General features: G+C 48.2%; 1 protein-coding gene across 1 annotated transcript in view; it reads right to left on the reverse strand.

Annotated features, from left to right (window-relative positions):
* The window catches only part of ADAMTS9 (ADAM metallopeptidase with thrombospondin type 1 motif 9), a 914,249-nt gene that overhangs the window by 738,486 nt on the left and 154,369 nt on the right, over positions 1-21,394 (reverse strand). The window contains exon 4 of the mRNA XM_086939088.1: positions 13,546-13,708. Coding sequence (XP_086795214.1) covers positions 13,546-13,708 — 163 coding nt within the window. The remainder of the gene's footprint in view (positions 1-13,545; positions 13,709-21,394) is intronic.

Consider the following 21,394-nt stretch of genomic DNA (forward strand, 5'->3'; position numbering starts at 1 on the left):
GTCAGCGCTGTGGGTGATCCATTGTGTGAGGTTGGTGGCTGCTTGGTTTGGGTCCGATGATTTTGCAGGAGGGTTTTGGTGAAGCGATGTGAAGAGCTGGTCGGAGGTAATTTTGTTCCAGTTTCTCAGTGGAATTGGTTGTGGGTGGTTGTGGGTCGTAGTCTTTTTGAAGTTGAAGTGAACGCAGCTGTGGTCCGTCCAATGGAGAGCTGTAGTGTGATTAAAGGAGATGTGCTTGCTGGAGGTGAAGATTGGGTTGAGCGTGTGCCCGGCATGGTGGGTGGGGGTGTCAACAAGTTGTTTGAGTCTGAGATTGGCGAGGTTGTCCAAGAGGGTGGTGGTGTTGCTGCTGTTGTTCTTTTCCAGATGGAAGTTGAGGTCTCCCAGTAGAATGTAGTCCTCAGAGGGGAGGGCGTGAGGGCTAATGAAGTCAGTGATGTCTTCGCTGAATTGTGCGCGGGGTCCGGGTGGTCTATAGATGAGGGTGCCTCTGAGTGTGGTCTTAGGGTCGGTGTGGATCTGGAAGTGAAGGTGTTCGGCGGTTGTGAGGTTGCCATCGGAGCTGGTTGTGATGTGGATGGTGTTCTTGTGGACGATGGCGATTCCTCCTCCTGTTCGCTTGATGCGGTCCTTTCGGATGATTTTGTAGCCGTCCGGGATGGCTATGGCGATGTCGGGCGTTGATGAGGTGTTCATCCAGGTTTCTGTGAGGAAGGCGACGTCCGCCGATGTGGTGTCGAGTAGGTTCCAAAGTTCAATGGCGTGTCTGTGGACCGAGCGGGTTTTGAGCAGGATGCACTTCAGGTGGTTAGTGTTGAAGCTCTGTTTGGAGTATGTGGATTTGCTGTGGGTCTTAATGCAGTCGAACTTGCAGGAGTGGCAGGTGAAGGGTCCATGTGTCTGTCCTGGGGCGGCTTGGTAGCAGTTTGGGAGTCGGCCGGGGTTAAGTGCAGAGAGGGTAGCGGCGTTGTACGTTATGCGGGCGGAGTGGATTTTGCGGGCCCCAGGGGGTATGGCGCTGGGCGCGGTCCAGACGCGGACGGGCGTAGACGGGCTTACCTTTGGCGCACCTTCGGCGCGCATGGGGCGCGATCGCTGCGCGTGAACGCTGCGCTCAAAAGCATATGTCATAAGTGGATAGTGGAGGGGGGTGGGGCAAGGGAGGAGCAGCTGGGAGGCGGAGCGGGGTGGAGAGCCGGGCTGGGAGGCACAACAACAAACAACAAAATGGCAGCAAGCCAAAAGCGAAACAGGACAAGAATTGGGGCACGACCTTATTAAGCGCTATGAACTGGGCAGCACAGTCAGGCAACAATGATCAGAGCAGGCAAAGCGAGTGATACGCAATGGCACAGTAAATAAAGCACGGTCTAACAGTAAAGCGCTACTATAACTCAATATTCAGCAGTGAGAGCAAGTCTGGCAATAAGCGCTACGATGACACAAAATTCAAGCAGAGCGCCCAATGCGTGATAGAAGGCAATCAGCAGTCTGGCAGTGAGCACTACGATACCAGGTGGATGAGCAGGGAGCAGCGAGGGGAGCGACCGCTTCTGAGATGCTCGGACGGTCACAGCGCTATTGCTGGAAGGGTAGAGCCTACACTTTCTATGGGAGGGAGGAGCAGCTGGGAGGCGGGAGCGGGGTGGAGAGCCGGGCTGGGAGGCACAACAACAAACAACAAAATGGCAGCAAGCCAAAAGCGAAACAGGATGAGAATTGGGGCATGACCTTATTAAGCGCTATGAACTGGGCAGCACAGTCAGGCAACAATGATCAGAGCAGGCAAAGCGAGTGATACGCAATGGCACAGTAAATAACAAAGCACGGTCTAACAGTAAAGCGCTACTATAACTCAATATTCAGCAGTGCGAGCAAGTCTGGCCGTAAGCGCTACGGTGACACAAAATTCAAGCAGAGCGCGCAATGCGTGATAGAAGGCAATCAGCAGTCTGGCAGTGAGCGCTACAATACCAGGTGGATGAGCAGGGAGCAGCGAGGGGAGCGACCGCTTCTGAGTGCACCAGAGTGATGTGGTGGTGTCCCTGAGTGATGTGGTGGTGTCCCTGAGTGATGTGGTGTTGTCCCTGAGTGATGTGGTGGTGTCCCTGAGTGATGTGGTGGTGTCCCTGAGTGATGTGGTGGTGTCCCTGAGTGATGTGGTGGTGTTCCCGGGTGATGTGGTGGTGTTCCCGAGTGATGTGGTGGTGTTCCCGAGTAATGTGGTGGTGTTCCCGAGTAATGTGGTGGTGTTCCCAGAGTGATGTGGTGGTGTCACAGAGTGATGTGGTGGTGTCCCAGAGTGATGTGGTGGTGTTCCAGAGTGATGTGGTGGTGTCCCTGAAATAGATTTCCGTGTTTTTTAATGCGTCATCCGTGGATTAAGATGCTGTTATATTCTCTGTGCTTCACTTAAACTACATTTGCTGCTTCTCCATTTCGACCCTCAAGCAAAGAATATTTCTGCGAGTATGAACTTGACCAGAATTGATTTGCTCCATTCCCTAGTCTATAAGCAGAATAATAGTGCAAACTGGCTTTGCCCTGTTTGCACCAGTGCAAGGTTTATGTACCATGGCCCGAAAATTGGAAAGGGTGCAAATGTTGGGCATGAGACTTCTGCATCTGCTAATGTGGCAACCAATGTAAGACAGTCGAGGCCAGGAGTATTTTCTGCTCATATTTCTTTGCTATGCTCCTCAGTGGACCCGTGCATGCATTGCTGAGATCTGTGTGCACCCTAAAAGCCCAAGGCTCATATCCTGAAAAGTTCCATTCAGCCTTTCATCCTTTACAGGTCGATGAAAAGGAGGATGATTGGGTAGCAATAACACCTATCAATTGTGCCTAGAAACAGACCCGTATCACGAGGTGCGCTATGTGTGCATCGCCGATGTTTATTTTAGCATAATTTGTACCTATCATTTGGGGAGCCCTAATCTGAAGGCATGCGCAGCAGGACCCCTAAACTACCTAGGGGGTGGGGGGCTTGCATCTCATCAGAGGCCCCACAGGATCGATGGCCTTAAGCCTGTAGGAAGAAGGACTCCCGCGGATCTTAAAATCGGGTGTACCACCCACTCATCCCTGTATCCGCACTCTGTACCACCTTGACAGACACATAGCTCCATTAATGCCCTCTTCGTAAGGTTCTGCGCAGTACACCCGAGCAGAGCCCCCTTCAGACAGACAGACTGCCCTCTCCTCCATGGCCGGGCCTCCCAGCACAGATCTGATCTCTAAGGCATCTGCCCAGATGATTAACGAGGCAGGCAGGCATTAACAACTGCTTTCTGCACATACAGCAGGGAGATTAAAAAAGCTTACACAAACAAGTACAGTGGAGGTTGGAAATCGTGGTTGTATCCGATAAAAAACAAGAGCAGTTAATGTTTCACCGCCGCCGGCCGAAAAACCGGAAGTTCGGGAACATCACGCCTTGTGGGGCTGGACGTCCGCCTTCCGCGGGAAGCCCACGCCCACGGAGTGGCTGGCCCTGAGGAGCAGTGGTGTCGCGGGGCTCCATGCCTGAGGGAGAGCCCCGCGTGTGCCAGCAGATGATCAGAAGTGGCGGCTGAGGCCGCCGATGCAAGTGCGGGGCTCCCATGAGTGAGGGAAGCCCGAGTGTGCCAGGTGATGCGCGGAGTGACGGAGCCTGTAGCAGCGCAGCGAGGAAAGAGCCCGGTGAGTAGGGTGGGGTGGGGTGGGGTGTGGTGGGGTGTGCGTGTGCGTGTGATTGCGAGAGGCTGACTTACCCTGGAACTGGGACAGGAGATGTGCACAGCGCGTGGGTGAACGTGCGCGCACACATGCTGAAATCGCCGACGGCCCTGCGCGTGCCCATCCCCTGTCCCAGATTCCCAGCAAGTGGATAACAATAGAGGCTTCCCTGGACGCAGCGCTTCGCGCTGCTTACACCAGCTCTCCCTAAAAAGGTACCCAACAATAAGAAATACCCCGGCCTTTGTTACTGTGAGATATGTGACCAAGTGATCTTGAAGCATTTATGCTATTTTGCACTAAACCTTTGTCCACAAGGAAGCAGCTTGTCTGTCCAATTTCTAACAACAATTAGCAAAGCCAATAGGTCTCGCCTATGCAAGAAAAATTGACTTTGGCAATGTGTTTTAGCCATTATGTGCACCAGTGTGGCTGCTGATCAGCATGGCTTAATGTTTATGGTGCGGAGTAGGGTAAAGTAGACCGTAGTGGGGCATACTGGGGTAGAAAGGAATGGGGCAGAGTGGAGTGGCCTAGTTTGCCATTGAGTGGAGCGGTGGTAGAGTAAGGTAAAATGGAGTGGGGTGGATTGAGGTAGATTGGAGTGTGAAGGTGGGTATAGCATGGTAGATTGGAGTGAGGTAGATTGAATTGGGGTACATTGGGGTGGAGTGGGGCAAATTGTGGTGGGGTAGACTGGATTGAAGTCGATTGGGGTAGATAGGAGTAGGGTTAATTGAGGTAGAGTGGAGTGGGATATATTGGGGAAGAGTGGAGTGGAGTGGATTGGGGAAGAGTGGGGTGGGGTATACTGGAGTGGAGTCTGGTAGATTGGAGTGGAGTGGGGTAGATTGAGTGGATTATAGAAGGGTAGAATAGAATAAAATGGGATAGATGGGGTAATTTGGAGGGGGTAGATTGGGGTATAGAGTGGAGTGGTGTAGATTGGAGGAGTATGATAGATTTGAATGGAGTAGGGTATATTGGGATAGAGCGGGGTATATTGGGATAGATTTGAGTGGGGTAAAGTGGAGTGGAGTGGGGTAGATTGGAAAGGGGAAGTGGCATAGATTTACTTGGCATTGATTAGGGTATGGTAGGGTAGATTGGAGTGGAGTGAGGTAGACTGGAGTGGGTTAGACTAGAGTGGGGTAGACTGGAGTGGGATATATTGGGGTATATTGGAGTTGGGTAGATGTGGGTGTAGTGCAGTGGGCTGGAGTAGACTGGAGTGCAGTGGGGTAGATGGGAGTGAGGAGGAGTATACAGGAGTGAAGAGAAGTAGATAGGAATGAAGTTAGGTAGATTAGGGTGGGTGGGATAGAGTGGCTTCGGGTAGAGTGGACTGGGGAAGATTGGAGTGGGTTGGATTGGGTGAATTATGATGGAGTGGAGGGGAGTGGCGTAGATTGGAGTGAGACTGGAAATAGGTGATTTGGATAGGGTATTGTGGGGAAGATTGGGGTAGGGTACCGTAGATTGGAGTGACGTAGATTAGGTTAGAATGGGGCAGATTTAAGTAGGGTTGTTTGGGGTGGAGTGGTGTAGGGTAGATTGGAGTGGGATTGAGTATGGTGCAGTCGGTTAGATTGGACTGGAGTGTGCTAGAGTAAAGTGGCATGTGATAGATTGGAGTGAAGTGGAGTGGAGTGGGGTAGATTGGGTAAAGTGGAATGGAGTGTGGTAGATTGGGACAGAGTGCACTGGGGTGGATTAGAGTGGGTAGATTGGAGTGGGGTAGATTGGGGTGGAGTAGAGCTGGACAGATTAAAGTGAAGTTTAGATTGGAGTGGAGTGAGGTAGATTGGAATGGAGTGGAGTGGGGTAGATTTGGGGGGAGAGGGTAGATTGGGTGGATTAGTGTTGGGTAAATTGGATTGCAGTGGGGTAGTCTGGAATGGGATAGCCTGAAGAGGTATGATTTGAGTAGGGTTGTTTGGCGTGGGATAAACTGGAGTAGAGTGAGGTAGATTGGAGTAAAGTGGGTTGTATAAATTGGAGTGGGGTAGAGTAGGGTAGATTGAGTGGAGTGTAGTAGATTGGAGTGGAGTAGATAGGGGGCATTTGGCGTGGAGTAGATTAGGATGAGGAAGTGTGGGGGTAAATTGGAGCAGGGTAGATTGGGGTGGAGTGGGATAGATTTAAGAGGAGTGTAGTAGATAGGAGTGATTGATGGAGCAAGGATTTGCATATAAGCAACTTGCTGGATGAATCTTCTTGAATAATCATAATAAAGTACTAATAAAGGTTTGTCATACTAATTTACACTACATTTCGTACACAATGTAGAAGCAGGGGAAGCTTGCCTATGTGTCTACTAACAAGTAACTGGACTGAGACTAAAATGGGCGCTAAAAAACGCGGGAAACGAATTGCGCATGCGCCACGGCATGATGTCATAATGCTTGGAGGGAAAGCTTTGCTTCTGCGCACTAATGTGTAAAATGGCCGCTTCAGAACTCACATACTAAGCATCTGCTTTGCTGCTTGAAACTAAACTGTGTTTTATACTAAGTGCTAATGCATTAAGAATTATTTTGATTAAATGGGATAAGAGTAGACATAAGTGGTATACAGTGAAAACATTTTATTTGAATCTAACATCTTGTCTTTTTGTCTTCTCTGTTAGTTCATAATCGGGCCTAAAATGGAGAGACAAGGCTAAACCCACGTGGCTACAGCGCGCAGTCGCCGTAAAGAGCAACCCTGGAGTCGTGATCACAAGTCTTGGAACCTGATCAAGGATCAACTTTTCTCATAGGCAAGAATATGACGGAACATCCTAAAGATTCAATGAACAAATGTAAATATTATATACAATGTAGAACTTAATATGAGAAACGGGTGGAAATGAAGCTTGGGTGAAACAAATTAAATGGGCGGGAACATAAGACAATGCTCTTAAGAAAAGTAATAAACTCAGAATGGTGTGATGATCGTCCCCTTGGCTTGTCCAATCAGAATATACAATTTTTACAAGTTTGAAACATTTGGGTGTGGAACATGCCACCAGAAGGTATAACTGGAATAGTTAGCAGAATGAATTACCTTTTTCGCAGCTAAATTGCTGCCTGATCGCTGCCAGAACGCTGAGAGACAGAGATGCTATCCGATTGCTGATCGATTTACTTGAAGCAGACTTAGAAATTTCCAAATTTAAAACTGAGGAGCAAGATTGTGGAAGAGGACCGAGGAGGCGAGGGAACTAGGAATGAGATGCGGAAGATAGTCGAGGAGGGAAACTAGTATCAGAGAGGGGTTTAACGCTGCCATTAAATCCAGAAGAGGTGACCTGTCCTGTCTCAATCCTGTCCAGAACCGGTTACCTGATATTTCGTGGGGTACAAGCTCTTGGCCACACCATTCTAGGTAAATATAAATATACTGTGTCAATGTGCCTTTTCTCTGTCCTCTCTTCCTGAGGTACTAGTCATTAAAATGTATAGTCTAAATTAGGTAACAGAACCTTAACTTTTCAGAATGACTGTAATTTGTATTTGATTCACTAAATATTTCAGTAAAAATGTTGAACTTTAACTGAGTCTGTGGTTATTTAATGAAATAAATAGGTAAATGTTTTTTGATGTCATTAATTACCAACTCTAACTCAACTAAAATAGATCCATGAGTAAGGAAGGGCTTAGAAATTAATTAAGTTCAAATTATTTAGGCAAACGGACATATAGAAAAGCCCCAAAATTGATCTCCAGTAGGATTTTCATCAACCGGATATTGTAAGTGAGAGTGTGCTAATGGGCCCTTTATAGTGATACTTGTTCGCAGGCTGGTGTCCCACTATATCAGATTGAAGTGGAGTGGGATAGATTTGAGTGGAGTGTGGTAGAATGGAGTGGGGTAGATTGGAGTGGGGTCGATTGGTTGGGTTGAAGTTTGGTACATCGGAGACGATTGGGGTAGATTGGAGTGGGGTTGATTGAGGTAGATTGGAGTAGGGTAGAATGTGGTGGAGTGGTATAGATTGAAGTAGGGTAGATTGTAGCGAAGTATGGTGGGGAAAAGTGGGGTCCATTGAAGTGGAGTGGGATAGACTGGAGTGGAGTGGGGTAGATTGGAGTGGGGTAAGTGGTGGGGATTGGAGGGGCGTGGAGTGACATGTTGTATCATGGAGTTAGTGAAGTAGATTGTAGTGGTGTGGCGTGGTGTGTCTTAGAGTGGAGGAGCGTAGAGTGGAATGGCATGTTAGAGTGATGTGTTGTAGAAAGGAGTGATATGGCATAGAGTAGAAGGGCAAAGAGTGGAATGGAGTGGCGTAGTGTGGAGTGCGCATGGTGTGGTGGAACACTGCCTTTAGAGGCAACACATTTTCAATTGAAATGACTATTATATATGCACTGAAAAACGGTTTTACTGCACACAAACGATAATGTGTCCATATGTCGTCACCTAATGTATTGATGGGTTTTGATTGGATTCAAATATTTGTTTCCACCACACTTCAGAATTACAAAAAAGTGCTTCATTTGAACTACACAGTTGTGGGTTACAAAACACAATTCCTTGGATACACAGCAGGATTGTCACATAACATTTCTCACTTTCAAGCCAGAGAAAGAAAATTAAACACTGAGCTACCTTGGAAGAGAGAACTTAACATTTGCCCTCTGTCTTTGAATGCACAGCAAATGTGACAAGACAAGAACACGATTTGATGGCCTGTTTCTAGAAAATGTGTTTGTGGCAGAATACAGTAAACAGGGTCGGTTTGTGCAATGGGAGGGATTAACTCTAGCTAGACAGCCTAAAACAAATCAATTCAGCAAATAGAAAGCCATAAAATGTGAGTTACAAACCACAAAGCCAATGGTAAGCAATGGGCAGAATGTATTCCTAGGTCAGCTTTCTCAATGACCTCAAGATGTCTTTAGCAAACAAGGCATCTTTGCGGTCTGAAAGACTTTGACCTAAAAAGCACAACATAAGACTATGCAGTGATGCCATCTCCTTTGTTACCAGACAGATTCTGATGCGGTCTTCACGCCAGGGTCGGACTGGGAACCAGAACCGGCCCTGGCAAAGAGCTCGGCCTCACCCACCCCCCCCCCCCCCCTCCCCCGCCCCACTCTGGGAGGAGGTGGAGGTGCGACCGCGCTCTGTGCCAGGGCCGTTTTTTGCCCGTTTTTGTTACAGGGCCGTTTTTGCAGCATAACGGCCCTGTAACAAAAACGGCCCCAGGGGCCCAAAACCGGCCCCCAACCATGCGGCCCACCGGGGAATTGCCCGGTGCCCTCAACGGCCAGTCCAGGCCTGCTTCACGCCTCTAGCCTCAGACATTGTCTCGGCTTGAAAAACAACTAGACATGACCTTCTTTAACTGATATGTTTTTCCGGATGTTTGGATGAACTATTTAGTAGAGATTACTGCACTTTGGTGTATTTAACGGTCTAAATTAATCAATTTTGAGTGAATTGTAGTTTAATGTTTTCAATTGATTGTTTTATACAGATTAGTTTGTATGGCTTCTTAGCTTAATCAATAGAGTATGTATGTATGTAAATAATCACAGCAGCCAATAAATAATCACTGCATCCATTTCTGTATATGACTGTTATGTGACGTGTTAGGATTCATGTTTGAGCTTGTGGTGCAAATTAAGTATTGTAACAAAAACAAATTCTAATATTCTGCAACTTGGCTCATCATACCCAACCAAGAGAAATTAGGTCAATCCATTTCAAAATCTGTAATAAAAATGGGAAGCCTGCACAGTTTGGCATTTTCACACCAGTGTACGTGCCCACTGTGAGAAAGTGGCTCTATATATACTGCACCAGAATAAGGTATAGTGTGTATAGAGTCCACAAACCCCAGAGGTAAAACAGAGGTTAAATCCAGGTGTGGCCTTACTCTCCAAAGTGATAGCTTGGTTGAGCAGTAAGGCAGTACCAGAGGACAGTGTAAAGCATTGTTGTACACACTCAGCCAGCAAAAGGTTTCACACACTCAAGAACTAAACTCTAGGCCAATTGTTTTTATATTCAAAGATATAGTGGTTTTATTTTTAGAACCAACAGGTATCAAAATATACTTTTCTCGATATGAGTACTCTCATGTATTTACTTTGCAAAGAGGCAATAAACTTTGTGAACACAATAGATACAATGGTTGCAGTAGGCAACAAAATTCTAAACACCATTTAACATTGAGCTCAATGAGTTTTTCTACATAAATGCAGCTGATTACTTCATAGATTACTTTTGTAACTTCAGGACTGGATCCTAGGTTCAGTCCTGGGGTCCAAGCTGAAAACAGTTTAGTGAAAACGCTTTAGTTATTGCAATGATTTTTAAAGAATATAAAGGTATTTTACAAGTTAACACTGAAACTTTTCAGTGAAAAACCAGCTATGTTATCCCATGGAAGGAAATTCAAAGCACAGGTAAAGTAGGTTCTCGCTACTTTTGCAATCCAGTACGGGACTCCTAGGTTCGGCACTGGGGTCTTTACCTAAGACAGGTAAGTCATTACGTTTTAGTAGGTGGTACGATTTTTAAGGAATATTTATACTTTTCAAAAGTAGACACTTAGAAGAAAATTCATGGAAAAACATTCAATGATTTCCTATGGCAGAAATTTAGATTACTAGCAAACACCGTTGTGATTACTTTTGCGGGTCAGTACTGGGCTACAAGGTACAGTACTGGCTTCTCTTCTGCTCACAGGTGAGTAATTCGAAATTCGTTATTCGGCTGATTTTAGATGAATATTTTAAAGTTTCAAAACTTCACACTTAGAAGAAATTTCGAGTCAAACCGGTCAATGTTATCCTATGGCAGGGAAGTGAGTCATCGGTTTTCAGGTGAGTACTCGACTGGTGAAGTTAGGGTTCCGGGCATAGACTCAGGGGTCCCCCAGGGTCAGGTAGGTACAGTTGGTACACCCTCAGTGGCACAGGGGCGGCCGGGTGCAGAGGTAGTTAGGCCCAATGTTATCCAATGAGAGGCAGGGGGCCTTCGGTTGGTGGCTGCTGGCTAGCAGGCCACGCAGCTGTGGGAGCTGGGCTCCTGGTCACTTGCTCAGGGCAAATGGGGAAGTAAGATAGGAGAAAGGTTGCACTCCCAGGGGCACTCGGGCGACTGGGTGCAGACTGCTTTTCAGCCGTCGGGCGCTCAATGTTATTCAATGAGGATCTTGAAAAGGGAACAAAGGCTGCAGGCTCGGGAATGGTGAATCTTCTGGAGAGACCAACACTTCGAGGGGTAAGTTGGGATCTTGGAGGATATCTAGACACCCAGGAGTAGGGCACAGGGGGCCGTGGGTCGCGGGTGCAGGGGTGTCTTTTGAGGTCGGGAAACCTTACCCCCTGCTGGTCGCAGTCAGAGGGGACCTTTGTCCTGAGGCTGTAGGCGTCGACAGTCATCGAGGAGGGTCCTTGGGCACTGGATTCGAGGTCAGAATCGCCAGGGGGACGTCCTCATGGTCTTGATTCACTCCGGCACAGGACAGGCTTGGCGGGTGCAGAGTGTGCAGGGTTCCGGGTTCCGGGCTCCGGGCTGATGTCAGGGCTTGTTACTTGCTTTGAGCAGTACCACTGCTCGTGGGAGACCCAGGTACTCAGAGTCACAAGGCAGTCAGGTCCTCCGGGGTTTTTGAGGTTGCTGACCACTGGAGACGCCGGGGTTTAGCAGGAGCAGGTTTGAGGATCGACAGGCCGGTAGGGCTGGGGCCAAATCAGTTGGTGTCTTCCTCTTTTAAGCAGCTGCACGGCGATTCTGACCTCGAATCCAGTGCCCAAGGACCCTCCTCGATGACTCAGTCGACGCCTACAGCCTCAGGACAAAGGACCCCTCCGACTGCGACCAGCAGGGGGTAAGGTTTCCCGACATCAAAAGACACCCCTGCACCCAGCGCCCCACGGCCCCCTGTGCCCAACTCCTGGGTGTCTACCTATCCTCCAAGATCCCAACTTACCCCTCGAAGTGTTGGTCGCTCCAGAAGATCCACCGTTCCCGAACCTGCAGCCTTTGTTCCCTTTTCAAGATCCTCATTGAATAACATTGAGCGCCCGACGGCAGGTCTTCTTGTTCCTTGTTCCTCTTTCTTTTTTCAGAATCTGGATCTGTGGAAAAAGGTTCAGGGTGCCCCTAAATACTAAATTTAGGGGCGTTACATGTAGGGCCTGTCCTGGGGTGGGTACACCCCTAGCCTGCTCCTCTCCTGTGGGAGGGGGCAGGAGTCTAGCTGTGATTGGGCAGGGCTCCACATCTTCAAGATGGCCGGAGCCCGGGGTCGTGCTTCGCCTCGTCTCCCCCACCTGAGGGGTGGGGTTGGCACAGGTTGGCACCCCCCCTACCTGACGTAGCTTTTGCCGCCAGTCTTCCTGCCAGAGTGGGGGTCAGGACTGGTGGGGGACAGTTGCTGGGTACAGCAAATGGTCTGGAGAAACTCACAGAGGCGGCAGGCCTTTGCAGCACCTAGCACCTCGTCCAGGATGTGCATTGTTGCAGGCCCAAGAGAGCGGGGGCTCTCCACCCAGGGGTCCAGCAACATGTCTGCTGTGTGGCAGCCTAGGCAGCCTCTCAGTCCAGACGTGGATTGTGGTTAGGTTTCAGGGGGCATCTCTAAGATGCCCTCTGTGGTCCATTTTCATTAAATCCCAGACTGGCATCATTGTGGATTTAATGTGCTGAGAAGTTTGATACCAAACTTGTCAGTCTTCAGTGTAGCCATTATGGTGTTGTGGAGTTCGTAATGTCGACCTCCCAGCACCATATACTCTTAATGGCATCACAACACTTACAGTGCCCAGGAATGGCACTGGGTTCTGTAAGGGCACAGGGCTCATGCACCAGTGCCACACCACTGGCATAGGGCACCCAGCTAGAGGGGTGACTGATGTATGCCAGGGCAGTGGGTTTGTGGGCATGGCACACTGGGATGTGTGCCATGTCGACTCTTTGTTTGGTTCTGTACTTAAACACTCAGCCTGCAAAGGCAGTGTGTGGGTGCCAGGGTACAGGGCCTCTAAGGTTGGCACAATAAGTGCTGCAGCCCTTAGGGGTCTTCTCTGGTCACCATGCCCTGGGTACCTAGGGTACCATTTACTAGGGGCTGACAGGTGGCCAGAGATGCCAATCGGGTTTTAGTTTTAACACAATTTTAGGGAAGGAACACAGGCCCTGGGTACCGGATTGGCAGGGACCCAGAGCACACCAAGGAAAAAGTGCATCAGGCAAAAAGTGATGGGGGTACTGCAACAGAAACTCACTTTCTTACACCCACTCAAAATAGGGGAACAAAGGGTACCGGTTAAACGGTTGCTTATAAAGAAGAAACACCAATTTGATTTGTATATGAGCAGGCACTACATAATTTCTGCAAATAATTACTTGTGTCATAAACTTCAAAACTGTGATAGTTTTACACAAGGACGCAAAAAAGAATATTTTAACGTTGATTTGTGTTTTGATAAATACCACTAAGTAAAATTAAAGTTACATTTCTTGTAATATCCAAGTGGAATTTGTTATTTTGGCACATACATTGACTTCGTATGCACCCTCTTTAATAAGAATTAAAGCGGCAGTAATTGTTCATAAAAACCTTGGTAAAATGAAGAGAACATTAAGAAAAATAAGCCATAAGCAGAGAATCCTTTGTATGCCACAGGTTTTTCTGTCATGGCCCTATAGCATTCAGAAGTATGTATGAAGGAGTACATCTCCGATTTGCTAGACATAAAAAGAACCTGTAGACTTCATATTACATTAAGTGTGTTTCTGCTGCGCTCATGAATATGTGCATTCAAATAGGTGTATAACAAATAACAAAACCATTTTACATTGCTGATATCAAGTGAAGTATACCTGATGTATCACAGGTATACGATTTCTTCGCCGAGCCTTTCCGTGATGCACTCTGTCTGTATACAATATGGGGTTTGTTGTGTTCTTCTTCATAGTGTTGTCCATCCTTTGATAGCAGCGGTTCAACAAAATAGGCTGCATCTTGAGACCTAAATGTGCCTAGCTGAAATAAAAATATATATATATATATATGAGAAACTAAAGGTTAACATCCTGACTTAAATTCTCAAATTAAAAACAGGACATAATAGATTTCATAGTAAACAGTTTCCACACCCATATTTTAAAGAGTACACCTTGCAAGTTGTCCGTGCAATGGTTTTTTAGCACGTCCAGAGTCAATGGAAAATTGTGGCAAATAGCGACGCCTTACAACCTCAATGAACTAAACCGTTCTGCATTATATGAAGTGCCAAATCAGAAACACTTAGGAACTGTGATTAAAAAATGCGTTGATGCTCACAAGGAAAGTCAATGAACAGGCCTACATTTCTGTGCACACTAATTAACTGGAGGTAGAGGCCATAATACCGCCAGAAATACACCTGCCCTTATTATACATGCATTTGGATGTTGCAGAAAGCAGAGGGGGTGTCTCCATGAGAGGGAAGGAGCGCCGCCCCTCCGCTGGAGAGCAGGAAACATGAAAAATAAAATGGTAATAAAACAGGTTTATTACCATTTTATATTTCGAGCTTGTAGCAGCCTATTCTGAGGCCAAGAAAGAAGTTGGGAAGAATAGTGTGCCCTTCAGTTTAATGTGGGCATGTCACTTTGTCCTGCTGTCTTGCGATGGACAGCTACTTGGAGAGAATGCATAGGCCCCCGTGCTTCAAAGAGCATCGAGCCAGCGTGCTTCAGCCAATCCTGGTGCTTCTTTCATGCTGCCTGAGCAGTATGAGGATTCAGAAAAGGGGGTGGTGATGAACAGAGTGTCTGAATTAAGCAGACCACTCTTACCCAGTCCAAAGATCAGGGCTTGATCCATCACCGTTATTTATCTCACTGCACCATCCCAGCTCAGAACCTGGCTATATGCAAATCAGTCTGTCCCTGGCCCAGTGCATCATGGGAACAGGGCAGACTAAACTACCAAGCCAATTCTTCACCAGAAAGGAGACAAGCTACCGGGGACCGGTTTCTGGCATTTCAGCCGTCTTCGGCCCGGCTTGCTTGAATCCTGATGGTGCAGTGAGAAAGGGACTCATGTCTGAGTATACCCTGCCACACCTATAGTGGCCAAAAACGATTCAGAAAAGGGGGTGGTGATGAACAGAGTGTCTGAATTAAGCAGACCACTCTTACCCAGTCCAAAGATCAGGGCTTGATCCATCACCGTTATTTATCTCACTGCACCATCCCAGCTCAGAACCTGGCTATATGCAAATCAGTCTGTCCCTGGCCGAGTGCATCATGGGAACAGGGCAGACTAAACTACCAAGCCAATTCTTCACCAGAAAGGAGACAAGCTACCGGGGACCGGTTTCTGGCATTTCAGCCGTCTTCGGCCTGGCTTGCTTGAATCCTGATGGTGCAGTGAGAAAGGGACTCATGTCTGAGTATACCCTGCCACACCTATAGTGGCCAAAAACGATTCAGAAAATTCAAGCAAGCCGGGCCGACGACGGCTGAAATGCCAGAAACCGGTCCCCGGTAGCTTGTTTCCTTCCCAGTGTAAGAATTGGCTTCGTAGTTTGGTTTGCCCTGTTCCCATCATGCACTGGGACAGGAACAGACTAATTTGCATGTAGCCAGGTTCTGAGCTGGGATGGTGCAGTGAGCTAACAAAAAAAAAAAAAAAAAAAGGGTGTTGGATCTAGCCCTGATCTCTTGACTGGGTGAGAGTATTCTGCTTAATTCAGAAACTCTGTCCATCACCACTCCTTGTTGTTAAATGAGCAGTATGAGAGCAGCACCAGGAATGGTAGGGAAGAGTTGCTGGCTGGAGCTCTAGGAGCCTGTGCTTCCGGGATGAAGAGGATCACTGAGCACGAGGCACTAGGTAAATTAATCTTTTCGTTTTTTTAGAAACTTGTTTAACTCACTGACAGGCACTGTGAGAAACTTGCAGTGCGTAAAGTCTCAACTCCAGAGCTCTCAACCATAGCGCGTTATAAAAACAGTTTAAAACTGACCACGATTGATAGCTCTGAGCCTACGGGCACTGCTGTTTTTAGGTCGAGGACCTAAAGGCTGCGCTTGCGCAGTCTCCGGTCGGAGATTTAATGACTTGGAGTATGGGGGCTTGAACCCGCCTCTCTCCTCCATTGGCTGGCTTCCTAAACGGAGGCCAGCCATTGGAGGAGACAGGCATCACTCCAATAAAGCCCCGTCTCTTTCGGATTCGGGGGCGTGTTTTGGCGTTCTTTCCACCTGTGACGTCAACCGTCACTCAGAATGCCAAAACACGCCCCGATTCAGAAAATTTCTGAAGCTTGCGGTGGGCATTTTTTTTTCTCTTGTTTCTCTCCATTCTTCTTTCCTCGTTCCTGTCTCCTCAGCCTTCTTTCTTCGCCCGGCGCCTGCCTCCCGTCAATTTTAAAAACAAAATGTGCCTCGCCGCAACAAACGGCGCACATGCCCCGGAGTACGCATGGTACCCAGAGGGGCTCCGGGGCTTCATGCTTCAAAACGGGACCTCGAGCCCTACCACGCCGCAACGGGGGCACAGGAGCCCCTGACGCCGCATCAAAACCCCGGAGCTCCGCATGGAGCACATCGGGCTCCGGGGTTTCAATTTTTTTTTAAACGGGGCCTAGAGCCCAAGAGCACCACCACGGAGACCCCACAACCGCTGTACATGCCACGGAGCCCGCATGGCGCCCAGCGGGGCTCCGGGGCTTTGTATTTAAAACGGGACCTCAGCCCTACTACTTCGCAACGGGTGCACAGGAGCCCCCTACAGCGTCTCAACACCCCCGAGCTCTGCATGGAGCACTACGGGGTTCCGGGGGTTTCATTTTATCTATTATTTTTTTTAAACAGGGCTCCGGGCCCGATATGGAAACCAAGGGTCCCGGAGCCACCACCACAACCGCGGCACATGCCCCGGAGCCCGTCATGGAGCCACTCACAATAGACCCCAAACAACAGCGGCAGCATAGGCCGCCCCCCGTGTGTCCCGAAAAGACCACCGAGCCCCCAATAGGCCTGCACGTTTGGCGAAGAAGAGAGGGGGGGAAGAGACGAAGAGGCAGAACAAGCCGAATGTCGGCAGGCCACAGTCCCTGGCCGCACGGCCATACTCAAGTGCAGGGCTCCCAATTCGGCAGAACTTCAAAGGTCCCAGGCCCCCTCACTGCCAGGAACCACACAGGTCACCGCCAGTATTATGCCAAAGCGTCAAGATTGCCGCCGGCTGCGCAATCAACTCCAGCCACCCGCTCTGTCCGCGACCCGATCAGGCCGCCGATGATAAGCTTACCCCTCAGGAGGCCGGAGGGCCGCCGATATGTCGAGGCTGGCCCCACACAGGATATTGTTGCGGGTGCACCACTGCAGTCCGTGCTGGCGCACCCCACTGCTTCCACGGCTGCGGTCGGGCAAGGCGGCAGGGGGTCCACGCAACCCTGCGGCGCAGGATAGAGCCTCGATACAGGTAGGCCTCTGCCCCCTCGTCCTCTATGGCTCTGTCCGGGGGGCAGCTCTCAGAAGGCAACAGTAGCGGACTTATCCCATTGCCAGCAGCAGGTGAGGGCTCCAATGAATGGATTGCGCATGTGTCAGGCGGGGGCTGATACAGCCCTGCCTTACACTGGCACAATACATATCTGGCATGCTTGCACTGGCTAAGGCAGTGCAGCGTGCCCCATAAATAATGGAGATTCAGGGCTTGCCAATTCATGTGCCCTCTTATCCTATCAGAAATCGGAACAGAGAAATAAGGTGTACCTCACAATCTGTTCCGGCTTCTGATTCGGTGAAAGCTCGTCTGTTGTCCAGAACCGTGGGACTGACCTGCCCGTCAGATTAAGGAGCAGGTACGTTTTTTTTCTCAGCCTCCAAATGTTGTGCATTTGTCTCTGGCAGAACTGGAGTGCATGTGCATGCCTGTGTGAATGTCTCTGAGTGTTTGTGTGTGTGTTGTGTGTGTGTCCGAGTTCTGATGGACGGGAGTCGAACCGCCGTAGGTATGAGCTGCTAGGATGTGTCTGTCAGCTCTAGTATGTTGAAGGATGGTTTCCCTGAGAGTTCAGTCTGCGGGTGGAGCCCTTACGGTCAAAGGTGGCATGGCTGTCTCGGTATGATCGCGTGGTGGGGGGGAGGGGGGCGTGGAGTGTGCTCTGCAGTGGCTGGAGGGGAGGGGCTGCATTCCTATACACTCAGCTGTGCAGCTGCATTCCAGAAGTCTGCAGGTCGTTATTTGAGGGGGTACGGCGAACGCCCTCAGCCCCCAACCCCTCCCCTCACCCAATGACCCATTTCCTCATTCAACAGGCTGCGACACCCCTGCTCCGTTGCCTCCGACCTCCAGCCCTTTACCCTGTGTTTTGAGCAGACACCAACACCTCTGAAGGACACTCCCTCCTTTCTGCCAAGAGATGCCTTGCAGCATTCTTGTTCCTCGTTTTATTAATGCTACCGGTAAACCCAAATAGCAAAGAGTGGGATGCCACAAAATCACGGCACCTATAGGTTAAAGAACTTCAAACGCATGAACTAGCGTCCCAATCCTTACCCTCTTATAGCTGCTGACACCTCTGTCCCAGGAAGGAATTAAGTTTGCAATCTGTGGTTATGATGATACCAGCTTTTTTTATTGGGAAATCAGTAATTAAGTGTGCAGCGCCAATGTGCTTGCAGGCTGTGCTTTTGATACTGACAGCTGCCTGGGCAGCAGACAGCAGGCAAGGGAGGCATGCAGGGGAGATCGAGGCAGCTTTGATAGTGCACACCGGCTGACCTCGGATATGCTGCTCTCTTCAGGAAAGTCAGAAAAGTCTTCAGGCAGCTTTGCCCATCTCCCATCATACACTGACCTCCCCCCTCTGCTCTGCTTTGATGACTCACAGGGGCTTACCTCACACAGCTCCAGAAGAAAGTTGCTTGATGCAGGGGCCTTTAGGGCAATGCAGGCATGCAAAAGAGCACACTGTGTACCCCTTGACATTTAATTGGGAACTTTTTGCGATATTTACACTATGTCATCATTTGTGCTCACGGTCTGAGCACTCAACAGCGTGAGTAGTGAGTGCCAAATTGTTTTAGACTATCCAGAAACTGTAAAATGTGTGACAAGCATAAACCCTGGCCAAATCACAACTTCACGCTACCGATGCACCACCCAATGCCTGTGACCCACAAGCCCCTGAGTAACACTGGTTATCATGAACCACTATGTTCTGCTAATGTTGTGCAATTACCACACAAATCACGTAATGCTGTTTTACCAGAACCATGTTGACAGATGTGTCAATGCCACATAAACAGTGGTGTGAAAATGCAATGTAATTTACGACCCTCCATATAAATGTACCCAACAGCATGCAGATAGTATTTCCCATGTAAATAATGCCATTTGAATGCCATGTAAATTATGAGGTGCAATATTAGTATTCCAATACATTATAAATAGCTTTATAATAACATGTGTGTTAGGGTTATTGTCATGTTAAGAATATGCAATACCGGCATCCATGCCCCATAAAAAAAAAATGCTGTACAATTCTTAACTTTATAATTGCTCTCAACTTTTTTCTCGCACTCTTTCTTATCTCTCTTTCCCGTCTAACTGCCCCTTCACTGTCTCCCCACCTGCCCTCTTCACTTTTCCGGTCTGCCTTCCATTCCCCTTCCATCTAGAGAATCCTTAAAACTGCTGAAGTTTACTTTGTATGGCATGTATTTTCTTTCCTTATCATTTCTTGGGATCCCTGACAGTGGTTGAGTACAAACTCATAGATAAAGGCACATTTCATATCTGCAGGGTAGGGTTTCACCTAAAAAGGTTAGGTTAATCTCAATATGTGAGCCATGATTAGTGAAAACATAGTGGTGTAACACAGGCCCCCACAGGCCCCGTGGTGCTGCGGCCCAGAAAGCTTCAGGGGGCTCACTCTTCACAATACTCTGGCCTGTGAGCTCTGGTGCGCACACAACATAAAAGAAAATAGCTACTAGCTTTTTTTAAACATACTTTTATTGGTTTTATTCATGTAATCATTACAATCGAGCATAGCATTATTATAGGTTTCAGGAATCCTCAACATAATACACAGTTGGTCTTCCAATCTTACATTCAGTGACATATGACTTTTCCATTGTACTTGCTATAGTCAAACAGTTTATGTATGTTTAATTACGACCATTTTTATCAATTTTGTGTCTCTACATCTTCTTGAGGACTCTGTAATAAGATAATCAGAACTGGAACATCATAAACTTCCCCAACGCCCCATTATCCCACCCCCTTCCCGCCAATCGCCTCACTCCTGTACTTATCAACATAGGATCCCGTTGTGCATATTCCTTTGGGTCATCACGTCCTTAAATACTTTGAGAGCTTGATTCCTTATTGGGGAGTGTTGTAGCATGGACTCAGTGACTCGTAGAAGATGAGACAACACTCATTAGGGCCCTAAATGGTCTGAAAGATCCTTAGCCTTCAGTGTTTCCAACATCTGGTCCCAAATCCATGGAAATGGGAGTTTTGCAATCCCTGCGTAATTCCTCTCTTCTAATGATGGAGCTTTCTGCCCCTCCCTATCTGGCCATCTCTTTGTGCCATGTGTGTAATGGGGCGGAAGGGCCGATTTCCACATCATTGTAATAGCTCGTTTTACTATGAGGATAGCCATATCTGCAAATTTATACGGTTTCTCTGTTTTTTCAGGTGATGGTGTAGACCTAGTATACAGCTATCTGCTGTGTCCCATATAGAAGTGCCTCTCGTATTCTGAATCATCCACCATCTTACTTCTCGGACAACTGACCTGTGTGTCTGGATATAAACAGTTGAGGCTGTGTGGGGTAAGGTAGACCCTTATGAAGAATCATGCATTTGGCATTTAGGGACACCTATTTTGGGGAACTCTAGTGCATTCGCCCTTTCTTTATCCGTCATTTTTTTAATGAGGTCTCTCGCCCACCAAGGAGGCCCCAGCATGCATTCTAACGCCCCTATAGAACCAGTGGGTTAGGTATCGTCCATCACCAATCCTATAGCTTGCTTGCACCAGGTCATTTGTGGGGGGTTCATTGCAAGCACATTGGCGCCGCACACTTAATTACTGATTTCCCAATAAAAAAGCTGGTATCATCATAACCACAGATTCAAACTTAATTCCTTCCTGGGACAGAGGTGTCAGCAGCTATAAGAGGGTAGGGATTGGGACGCTAGTTCATGCGTTTGAAGTTCTTTAACCTATAGGTGCCGTGATTTTGTGGCATCCCACTCTTTGCTATTTGGGTTTACCGGTAGCATTAATAAAACGAGGAACAAGAATGCTGCAAGGCATCTCTTGGCAGAAAGGAGGGAGTGTCCTTCAGAGGTGTTGGTGTCTGCTCAAAACAAAGGGTAAAGGGCTGGAGGTCGGAGGCAACGGAGCAGGGGTGTACATAGCATGTATCATAAATAATGTGTGGGGAACTCCGTGAGTATGGATGAAGTTGAAGTGGAGGGCTAGTGTGCCAAATATGAACAAGGCTCCCACCGTTTCTCACGCCCCCCCCCCCCCTTGTGTCCATTGTACAATCCTATGTTTTGTAATTGGCCCCAATGTAGTAGGTATACCAAGTAATGGAAAATTAGGAGAGTATGGGATTGTTTATTTGGTGTATTTCAATGTACCTTTCCAATATAGGATGGCTGTTTTGAGCAACAAGGGTATTTTAGAGACAGGCAAAAGTG

This window comes from Lissotriton vulgaris, chromosome 9 (assembly GCF_964263255.1).
Source record: "Lissotriton vulgaris chromosome 9, aLisVul1.2, whole genome shotgun sequence".
NCBI classification, from domain to species: Eukaryota; Metazoa; Chordata; class Amphibia; order Caudata; family Salamandridae; genus Lissotriton; species Lissotriton vulgaris.